At 34.2% G+C, this 11,392-nt stretch overlaps 1 protein-coding gene across 6 annotated transcripts; it reads left to right on the top strand.

Moving 5' to 3' along the window:
• The first annotated feature begins 3,116 nt into the window (after positions 1-3,116).
• On the top strand, positions 3,117-11,142 carry LOC132294101 (probable histone H2A.3). 6 transcript variants are annotated; one of them, XR_009477972.1, is made up of 3 exons: positions 3,117-3,477; positions 4,543-4,590; positions 4,712-5,159. XR_009477972.1 is itself a non-coding variant. In XM_059791831.1 (3 exons), the coding sequence occupies exons 1-3, from the start codon at positions 3,323-3,325 to the stop codon at positions 10,933-10,935; spliced, it is 273 nt and encodes a 90-aa protein (XP_059647814.1). In that variant the 5' UTR covers positions 3,134-3,322; the 3' UTR covers positions 10,936-11,142. The 6 variants fall into 6 exon arrangements, 2 of the variants coding, with proteins under 2 accessions (XP_059647814.1, XP_059647816.1); XR_009477971.1 differs by lacking the exon at positions 4,712-5,159 and adding an exon at positions 10,793-11,142 and having other exon boundaries at positions 3,118-3,477; XR_009477969.1 differs by lacking the exon at positions 4,712-5,159 and adding an exon at positions 10,786-11,142 and having other exon boundaries at positions 3,121-3,477.
• The last annotated feature ends 250 nt before the right edge of the window (positions 11,143-11,392 follow it).

Genomic DNA, 11,392 nt, shown 5'->3' with positions numbered 1-11,392 from the left:
TTTTTTTTGTTGTCTTAGGCACATTACAATGGATGGATCACAGCAATTTTTCCCTAGATAGGAAATTCCATCGGTTTGACATATTTGCTGATATGTGCTTGAAAATTTGAGGTTTATTCCGTTTTGGCTCAAAGAAGGTGTAGTTCTTAAATAGGTGTAAGCACGTATTGAAGGTGGTCGACTGAGGGATAGTATATGGGCATGTTTGGTTAGGTTTTGTTTTCATAGAACTGGAAATCAAGAATCAGTAATTTTTTTCTTTTTTTGATTCCCGGATGGAGTGCATTAGGCCCCACTTCAATGCATCAAATGGCAACTAAAGTCGTCGTGTCCATCAAATGGCAACTAAAGTCGTTCTGTCCGTGAATTCGGTGCAGTCGAATCATTTTCCTTTAAAAGAATGCTTGCTTTCTTGTACGAGTCTGTGTGAATGCAGAGGACCAATTCTCTCCCTCTCTTCTCTTTTGGTACCAATCAATTCAATTCAAATTTCAAACCATAAACTTAAAATTCAACAAATTTGCTTTCTAATAGCGTAACGAGCAGAGAAAAATAAAGGGAAATATTGATATTGACCTGTGATCCTGATCTTTAAGTTAACCATAGCAACACCTGTAATTCCTCCTTGAACTCAATTTAGTTAAGGTGTGATTATATGATGTGATATGGTATTATGGTGTGTATATATATATACACAAGACTTACCTTTGGACGGATATCCCGAAAAGGACATTAATGATCTGCATAGTGATATAGTCATTAGATTAATAATGAGTTTCGAAATCCATAACTTCCATGTACTCTTTAAACATAAGTGACGTGACAACAACCAGAGCAATGCTTGAAGTACAGTAATTCAAAAATTATTTTTCCGATAAAAGCTAAACTTAAGAGCGCGATTTTGCTATGGCACCAAATTTTGGTAAGGGAACTTAAAATTTCATCCTTTTTACTACTTACATTGATTCTAAAAAGATGTGAATACTAGAAAATATCGATACAATACAATTCTTGATCAAATTTTGTGTTTGATGAGACTTTTTCACCATTTCCTGGTGCTTCATTCACGGAATTCCAGGGAAATTTGGATTTTTAAGCATTTTCCTTCAATCATTTATGCTACTAGCTTATTTTTGGTAAGACCATTTATGCTACTGTCACGAATCTAATTATTAATCATTTATGATGCTGTCCTTTCTTTATTATTGGGTAAGATCTTATGCTACTGTCACAAAACTAAACATTTATGCATCTATCTATTTTATGTAGGAAAATAATTTTTGCACCTGAATTGTTAGACTTACTCTTCTAATTAGTTTATTATGCAATAAATAATAAAGTAGAACTCTTCATTTAATTGTATTTGGTATAAATAGTCAATTACAAATTATACAAATTATACAAATTATTCGGTTAGACAATTCACGACAACTGTTCGGTATGAATATCACAAAACTAAAATTTAATAATTTCATTCAACTATTATTTTTAGGTAAGATCATTTATTCTACTGTCCCAAAACTAAAAGTATATGAAGATCGCGTTCTCATTGAAAGTAGTTTAAATATAAAAATAAATAATTATGGAAATGGTTAAATTGTTTTCACATTAGAATGAAGTTAAGATTAAAAATCCACATGTGAGATGTAAAAAGGTCATCCCGTTCCACCCTATTTATACTATTCTCTCCATATCATATAATTTTTGCACTCTTGATATTATAATTTTTAACGAGATATGCAATTAATGCATTGTTTCTTTTTAAAATTATCATGTTGTCTTTTTAGATATAAAGGTATATATTACCAAGTTAGGAAATATTTATTTGTCTTCCAAATTATCTTAGTGCCTTATCATTGCTTAGAGAGAACCGCATAAGCTGAATTTCATCATAAGTGGGTCTGGGGATGGATATGAGGGGTGGAATGAACACATATGGAAATAATGTTGAGATATATGGAGTGCGAGTGTCAGCACCTGGGTAGGAACGAGGCTGCATTCCCCAGTGTAGAATGGTAGTAGGACAGGATTTCCTACTTAATTGCAGTTTCAGTTTCGGTTTCAACAGGAACTCCATTAGCACTAGTAAGACCATCTCCAATGCAAAATACCGTTTTTGTATGCCAAATTTATATTTTGAGAGGAGCTACAGTGTTAAAATACTATATTTTAACAATTTTGCTCCAATGGTGCATTTAATAAAAAATATTAATTTTTTTTATACAACAACCATTCTTTTTCAACTACCATTCCTAACTACCAATTTTCAACAACCATTTTTTTTTTTTTTTTTTTTTTTTTTTGAGTGTTTGTATTTTATTTAGCTTATTTGCCTCATTAAAAATAAATAAAATATAAATGATATATTTGATTATATTATTAGTAACTCTAAATCAAAAAATAAAATATTTTTAGGGTAAATCATTTTAGTTGAACTTGCCCTCTCAGCCACCCCAATCGCCTCCATCTCTATTCTTGTTCTCGACTCTAAACTTGCCCTAATAATGCACATGTGGTAGACATATGAAAAGATTAATAAATCATATTCATTTTTTCATGCCAACTTTAAAAAATATTGATCGTTTCAGTTATTGTAGTGTGATGTACTTGTGCATATTCATGTGATATTTTTTTATCTTTAAAAAAATATATATATATATATATATATATATATATATATATATATATACATTTAAATTATATATATATATATAGTTAGATGATGCATTATTTATATGGACAACGATGAAAAAAAGAAAAAATTATACATGTCTTATATAAATACGGAGTAACTTTTTTAGTTTATTTTATTTTAAAGCACTTGTTTGGATAAGTTTACATTTCATAATTTTTGTAAACTATTCTGCGGTGAGTTTATGTAATGTTATGACTCATATATATATATATATAATTAAATGTGTGGTGAAGAATTTTTGTAAACTATTCTGCGGTGAGTTTATGTAATGTTATGACTCATATATATATATATATATTTAGTTTATTTTATTTTAAAGCACTTGTTTGGATAAGTTTACATTTCATAATTTTTGTAAACTATTCTGCGGTGAGTTTATGTAATGTTATGACTCATATATATATATATATATATATATATATATATATAATTAAATGTGTGGTGAAGAATAAAAAGGAAAAAAAAAAGAAAATTTTAATTAAAAATGGTGGGATCACCACCACCTTTTTCATTGCAAATGGCCTTATGGCCATCAGTTTCTCTCTCTTCCCTTATTCTCTCTCGGCATACCTCTCTTTCTCCCTTCTCTTTTTATTTTTCTTTTCCATTTCAAAGCTTTAAGCTTTGATGTCTCTCTCACCATTTGGTATTTTTGGGTGTCGTTTGCGGCAAATTAAAGAGCGCATCGAGATCTTTAAGTGGGTGTGAGCAATTTCAGTTTCGGTGCACTCTAGGAATTTTGAATTTTTGACTCACTTTGGAGATTTTTGCATCTAAGTGAAGTAGGGGTGTTCTAATTTACAATTTCTTTGATTCTTTGTGAATTTTTCCTTCTAAAGTTGGTCATAAGCATGCTTAGTTTTAGTTATGTTGAATATGGTGATTGTATTTAGTTGTATTCATGATGCTAAGTGATGTGATGTGTTAATTGAACCTATGAACTTAATTAATTTGTTGTGATGAAAAGCATGCTTAATTATGACAAGTTATATGTAAAATGTTTGTCAATTGCTATGTAAAATTGGGGTTATTGGTTGTAAAAATAAATGTAAAATTGGGATTATTAGTTATGAAAATAAAAGTAAAAATTGGGATTATTAGTTATAGAAATAAATTTAGAATTTCTTTTCAAAATGTGAATATGACATTGATGGAATGTGTAGAATTTAATTGTTGGATCTGTGAATTGAAAGTATGTAAAATACCATAATTTGAAAATATGAGAATGCGATATTGTGTGAAAATTCATGTTTTAAAACATGCTTAAATGATGCGGATAATATGTATGAGATTCTATGTTGTCATGGCATTAAAGGAATTGCATAATTCATGCATTGTCATTGGGAAAGTAAAGGGAAAAGTTTGTTTTAAAAACAAATGCAATTATTTTTGGGGAAAAAGTTTTTCTAAAAGTGTTTGCGAAAACTGGATGCCTAGGAGGCGCCTAGTGGTCCGTGGTGTTAGTGTAGTCTAGAGGGGAGTATGGTTGAGCTAATTAGGCCGAATGCAACGCTTTGGAGATGCCTTGTGGTCGTGGATGGTTAGCCAATCCTCCTTTCGTGACGCCATGGAGGTACCTTGGGTCGGATTACACTAACGGTTTGGAGATTGAAACAGAAATGTTTCGGAACAGGGAGTGATACGCATGACATTGCATTCCATAGCATGGCATGGTTTGTTACGACTTGGACTATTGTTGTTGATGTTGTGGTTATATTTATTCCGGTAATGGCATGATCCTTGCTCTTTTTCCTATTTCTTATTTGGATTTACAAGATCACAAGAGGTGTGTTTTAGACACCACCTACTGAGCAATTTGTTTACCCCATATATTTAACATTTTTCAGGTCACGGGAAGGAAGTGGCGGACGACGCTCCTCCACAGGGTTCGATGGGTTAGTGGACTGCTTTGACATATGTTGTAGCTATGATCTCTTTTTATTATTATTGCTATTACTATTTTTTTTTTTTTTAAAAAAAACCCTGGGATGACACGTATATTATGTATTCATGTAGGAAAGGACGGTAGTGTCCTTAGTTGATCTCGGGTTCGGATAAGGACTCGGTTAACGATTCTAACCCTTGGATTCGGGTCGTTACAAATTTGGTATCAGAGCAATGGTTTGAAAACCAGTAGGACGACGGGTAGAGGCCTATCTAGGGTTGTGTGGAAAGTGGATTGCATTATTTATGTACTTATGTGTTAAAGTATTTGTTATCTGAGAAACATGCTTACTTGCCTAATTACTTATGTGTTTATGGTTTTAAAAGACACGTTTATTTACTAAGTGTTCATATGCTTACGTAGTTGATTGCTAAAATGTGTGTTATATGGCCATGACGATGAAATGTATAAATAATTGAGAACATATTAATTAAGATATGATGACATGTGTGATTTAAGTGGTAACGGCAAGTGGTAGGCACGATGTGTGCAGTTTTATTTTAAATAATAATGTAGCAAATAGTGTGATACCCCTCGATTCTAGAGCCACGGGTGATCAAGTCCGAGCACAGATCCGAGGGATATCAGACAATTAATATATAAACAAGCAAGAATAAAACTGAATTAATAATAAAATAATGATACGCTGAAAAGAATTCTAATTGTAAAACCTCCAAAATAAAAGTTTTAATATAAATAAACTTTCCAATCCGTACAACTCGGGAATCCATCTAGTGGACCCCTAATATTTCCAACTGGTAAAACATTTACAGAATTAAAATCCAAAACCAAAATAAGAAAGAAAATCCTATGTAGTCGGAAGAGTGAGTGACTGTATCTGCATCACCACGATCAAACCCTAAGCCTGGTACTCACGAACACCTGAAAAATAAAGGTGGGTCAGGCCCACATGCAAGTTCCATCCTACTACAATCCGTACATAAACCCGATACGCAGATACATCCTAGATAGCTCGACAATATCTACAATAGTCCATAGACATATATATACACACTATAGGATGCTCACTAGCCTATAGCATAGTTCAGCCTGGGTAGAAGGTGACATATAAAACACGCTTTTCAGCGGCCAAGTACCTAGACCCACCAGGGAACATTAGCTATATCTAGCTACTCAACCTTTGCAATATACGCACCCTAACCGTGATCAGGAGACTCAAGCTCGTATCACAGTACCATAAATATATATATAAATTCCTTCCTAATGCCGAAAGATAAAACAAGCATCCATTATGTCGTTCAACTGTTTTAGTTGACAAGACATGTATCCATGTAGGAGTTAACTATTTTAGTTAATCCATTCCGCATGTAAGAAGGGGTAGGACTTAGCTATTTGATCTAATCCATCCCTGATATGTCACCGTCCCATACCGGTACATATAATGCAAATGATCCATAAACGATGCACATTCATTAGAACATCAAATAAATCCAGAAACCAGCACAATAGAAAACAGATATTATTAAGATCCTACTATGCATCCAGTATATGATTATAATCATTAATCCTCCAAACAAATTGTTAAAGTATTGATAAACAATTTATATTATCCACATCCATACAATTGATAAAACAGAAGTTAAACAGTTCATCAATTAACATCCATAACCTGTTATAATGATCAGTTAGAAATATGAACTAAATACATTATACTAGATATCCCAAACCATCCTCTCATACCATATTATTTAAATTGCCAAAACAAAGACAAGTAATGAAACCCTCCATAAATCCTTAACAGCATAAAAGTTAGCATTTACACCACATGACGTCCCTTTGATCCTCCACTCCAAAACCTGTGCCTGATATAATATGACACTCTGAATTCCAAACTGCTCATTATATGAAACCCCAACAGTATTCCCACACTAGTCCATTTAGTTTGCTAAACCAAAACTAGCAACTAAAATTCCTACCATTCCTGACAGCATACCATTTAATATTTAAGTTAATACTGTCTATGCCCATAACCCACACCGAACTTTCTGGCCTCCATTAAAGTATATAAATAATTTATATAATATCCCAAAAGTAATTCGATACCAGTCAGTTTAAGTTATTAAAACAAACTTATTAACTTAAACATTCATCCTTCCTTGACAGCATGCCTATTCCATGTTTCTGTTTCCTGATGCCCCTTAAGATTAGCACCCTAGCATAACCAACTATTTAAAGGTCTTAATAGGTTAATTTTAACATATTTGAAACCCCCTTTAATTTTCAGTATTTGCGTTTAACCCCAGAACTCCGAAAAAATTATAGAAAACACCCCGTAGGGGTTTTTTTCCATGGGAGCCGGCTCCCCTTTATTGGAGCCGGCTCCTAGGCTTCTAGAGCCGGCTCCCCCTCATGGAGAGCCGGCTCTCACCCCTGAGAGCCCCTCTGCATCGTCTCTACTTCGTCCGATGATTTTTCTGCGTTTCCGGCGAAGTCCGACGTTCCTGTCCCAAATATTTTAACATTCCTAGGGTTCAATTTAAATTCTTAAAGCCCTAGAAACTTCTCACCATCCAGCATGCATTAATTGACAAAAATCTAAAACAAAACAAAACCGTATCCAAAAACGCCATTCACAGTTAACCGAACGTATGAACAATCTAAAGTCTGATCACCAGTGTCAAAATTCCATTATAATGGTTAACTAACTTCCTAACCATCCTAACAACACCCCACATCGCATTATGAATTAATTTACAGAGGTTTAATACATAATCTAACAATTTATGCAAGGGAAGCCATCTTCAGTTAGTATACGGTTAACCAAATTTCAGACTAAACTAATATGCATAAAATTTGTTTTAAAAGTTTTAATTAAATTCCTGGAGTCTATTTAGAATGCACAGAACACAAGTTTACAGGAAGGAGAGAATGAAACTTGCCTTAAGATTCTGGTTTGAAACCTTCATCGCCGTTGCTAAATTCTGCAACGAACTGTAAACTACCTGCAACTCTCCCACTGTTCCAGCTTTATTCCACAAGCCATCGACTCTTTCTTCCTTGATCCCACCTTCAATCCATGGCTGCAATCCTAATTGATTCTCTCAATTTCCCTCTGTTTTTCCTTCTCAAGGAACCTCTCTGTTTTTCCTCTCATAAACCATTACGTGAATAGGGTTTTCTCCCAAAACCCTTGCAGCATATATTGTTATATATATATAGACTCCTCTGAAACCCTAATCCCAAATCCAGTAATCCTAACCCTAAGTCCAGCCCAACTACAAGTCGGCTACCTAATTACTTAATCATAACACCCTAAAAACCCTTAATTTAGGAAAATAAATAATTAATTAATTTAAAATACCAATTCAATTAAACAATTAATTTAAAACCAATAAACAAGTAAAATAAATCAATTAATCTAAAACAAATAATTCACACTTAATCAATTAAACAAACCACAAATAATAATAAATCAACTAATTTAACCAAATAACAAATAAGTCCAATAATGTAAATAAAAATGAAAAACAAACCAAAATATTAAATAAACCAATCCACTATATAACAATTAAATTAAATACACACAAATAATAATAAATCAACTAATTTAACCAAATAACAATAAGTCCAATAATTTAAATAAAAATGAAAAACAAACCAAAATATTCCCATTTTATCCTTTTGAAAACTAGGGGTATTACAAATAGTGAGCATGGTAGGTGCAAGCCTGTCTCGTATGGTATTGTGACGGTTATTTAAGCACGGTTTATGCAAGTATTTTTTTTAAAAGGAAAGACAGGGTGTTTAAATTTTAAATGAAGGGACACAATTGTATTATGATATGGGGTACGATAGAGTACTTGTTGCGGCATGGATGGTTGTGTGAGTTTTGACCTTAGTAGGTGAGGAGCTCGGTTGCTCCAGTGTTGTTTGGGGTGTCAGTTCTTATCGAACGAGTGTCTTAAACTTCTAGCTCGTGGATTGAGCTATTCAGTATGTAGTAATCCTGATTTTTTTTGTTGCCTTTGTGCGGTGCTTAGAGCACGGCTTTAGAACGGGTCTGTACTTTATGGCATGGTGTCTTTATTGTGTGTGAGTTTTATGCATTGGTGGACGGGTTCTTGTGACCATGGAGGTCAGGTGTGCCAGTGAGGGTTTCGAGGGGAAAATGTATGACCTTAGGAGATTAGTGTTTGTGACTTGGGTCACAGTTTGGTGCAGAGGTTCTTTTTGAACCGATTTGTGGTAGGTGTGACAGGGATTGCTTAAGTCACTAATGTAGTCTATAGGTTGTAGACATGTATTTTGGTTATTTTGGTACGGTCCGAGGGAGCGTGTTGATTATGATTGTTAAAGGGACTTGTTGAACTCTGTGAATCTAGGGTGGCGTAGGCATTGACTTGGGTTATGCCAGTACCGGGTGATCAATTGTTTGATGTGATTCAGTTCATGGGTTGTAGGAGTCTATCTCAGAGACTTGTTAGTCAAGGGTGATTCCCATTTCGGGAAGCTATAGGATAGTGTTGTGGGTAATTGACTCTCGGTAAGTTGATTATATGGCTCGGTGGATGAGCGGGGTTGGAGAGTCCAAGTTAAACCCACCTAATATATTTTGAGATTGGCAGCCCATTAGAGTTGCTCTAAGGCTTGTGATCTTAACCACCATATTAAAACAAAGGCCTAAGTCAAATAAGCCCAGAGACAGCCCTGACCCAAGGCAACAAAGACAGTCTCCCAGGGCTCAAAAATTATGGGCCCATGGATGATGGGTCACCAAAAAAACAAAATATTTTTAAGGCAAATCATTTCAGCCTCCCCAATCGCCTCCATCTCTATTCTCGTCCTCCTCCACTCTGAACTTATCCTCTCTCTCTCTATCTCTCTCTCTCTCTCTCTCTGTGCAACTGCAAACTACAAAATCTACAAGAATCAGAAGTTCAAAACCCATATATTTCGGTTTATCTATCTGTCTGCAAGAATCAAAAGTTCAAAACCCATATCGGCATATCATTTCAGATTGTTCAAAAAATCAAAACCCATATCTTTTGCAAGCTTCAGTGTCAAAAGTTCGGGTTCGCCGTTCGCAAGCTTCAGCCACTGTCTCTCAACTCTCAAGCTTGTCCCCCTCTCTCTCTGCAACTGCTAACTTGTATGTACACTGTGCAAAATTCTGTCCTACTTCACAATTACCATATTACCAACTGGGTTACCCTCTGAAATCATCGATGGATCGACAAAGAGCATTGTTGAAGAGTGCTAATGATTTTTGAATTTTAAATCGAGGACTACCAAGAGCATTCAGATTTGATGAACTAAAGTTTCATGAAGCTCCGTTGAAGATGACACACCTTTCATGAGACCGATACAAATGCATGAAAGGGAAAAAAAATATATCATATTCTATGAAGATTTTGATCTGACATGGAGTAAATATGCATGTGACACAAAATTCTTCTTAAACCAAAAGGAACATGAGATTTCTGCAACAGTACCTAAGGAAGAAACAAGAACAATCTTGAGGTAATTAAGAATTAAATAATTACGGTAGTTATTATATATTATTAACTTCTGGAATTTGGTTAAAAAAAAAAAGTCGCTTCCCCATTTTGAGGTACCCAACCCTAGGACTTACCAATAATGGGTTCAAAAAATATGTAGAATTTTATGTTACTTGGTATGTAACTTCGGACTGAATCTGGCGCTTTGGTGAGGTTAGTTATTTAATTTTGATCTTTCTGAGAGTTTGATTTTTAACCCCATTCCTTTGTTAGGTCTCCTGTTTTCCAATTGGATTCAAACTGTTGAAGTCCGCCCTAATTAATGGGCCTAATTACTGTTTGGTTGCCGAGAAAACTAGGGAAATGAGTGAGTTTTATTTATTTATTATTATTTTTTTCTTGAACATCATTGACTCTGCTAAGCAATGCCAAACAGTTATGTGCTAGATTTGGTTCCTACCTTGGAATTTTTATTTTACTTATTTCTTTTTAGTAACACTATCAAGAGACATTGGAATGATCCTTTTGTTTCGTTGACCATATTGAGAGTGTTGGATTCAGTGATTTACTGAAAGATTTGATTAGATTTCAAAAATGTCTCAATCAATAGTTCACAAGGAGAGTTCACAGAGCTTAATTTTAAATACTGTATTGTTTTCGAATTGTGGGGTTTGAATTGTGTTTAGGTTGTAGAATTGGCAGGAAATGGAGTAAGAGACAACAAAAAGTATAGGATTATACCAAGGCATTTGCTGTTAGCTGTAAGGAATGATGAAGAGCTTGGAAAGCTTCTTGCTGGTGTGACAATTGCTCATGGAGGTGTTCGGTGTTCCTGATCGAGGAAGCGGGCGGCTTAGCCTGAAACAAAATTTAATCTAGGCCATTTAAGGCTCACTGGGCCGGGTTTTGGTCATCTATGGGCCAGGTTCCAGCTTTCTGGATTGTTTGGCCGAAGGCCCATGTAATTTTTCTTCAATTAATACAATTTGCTTAATATTATTTATTATTATTATTTTTTTAAAAAAAAACCTACTTGTATCAAATTTTTTGTCCATAACTCGAAAGAGTATCCTCCGTAATCACACAAGTCCATTAATAAACAGGAAGAAGTAGTACACCGAATTGGTTTCGCTACGGTGATTCTGAATTTCTTGCAAACAACTCTAAAACATTCTGATTGGTTAAGTAGTACTAAATTCAATTCAAAGTTCAAACAATAAACTTAAAATTCAACAAATGTGTTTCCAATTCCCATAATGTAACAAACAGAGAGAAATTAAGGAAATATTGACC

The sequence above is a fragment of the Cornus florida genome, unplaced genomic scaffold (genome assembly GCF_030987335.1).
Source record: "Cornus florida cultivar Cherokee Brave unplaced genomic scaffold, ASM3098733v1 CherokeeBrave_3.0.0_Hap2_Chr02, whole genome shotgun sequence".
NCBI classification, from domain to species: Eukaryota; Viridiplantae; Streptophyta; class Magnoliopsida; order Cornales; family Cornaceae; genus Cornus; species Cornus florida.
This window is presented reverse-complemented; position numbering and strand designations above follow the sequence as displayed.

Bases quoted from the DNA above. Each gene is read 5' to 3' on its own strand.
- LOC132294101 (XM_059791831.1), top strand. From the start codon at position 3,323: ATGTCTCTCTCACCATTTGGTATTTTTGGGTGTCGTTTGCGGCAAATT. The intron at 3,398-4,542 runs GTGTGAGCAATT...AACATTTTTCAG, and splicing joins GCATCGAGATCTTTAAGTGG to GTCACGGGAAGGAAGTGGCG. The intron at 4,591-10,785 runs GTTAGTGGACTG...AATTGTGTTTAG, and splicing joins TCCTCCACAGGGTTCGATGG to GTTGTAGAATTGGCAGGAAA.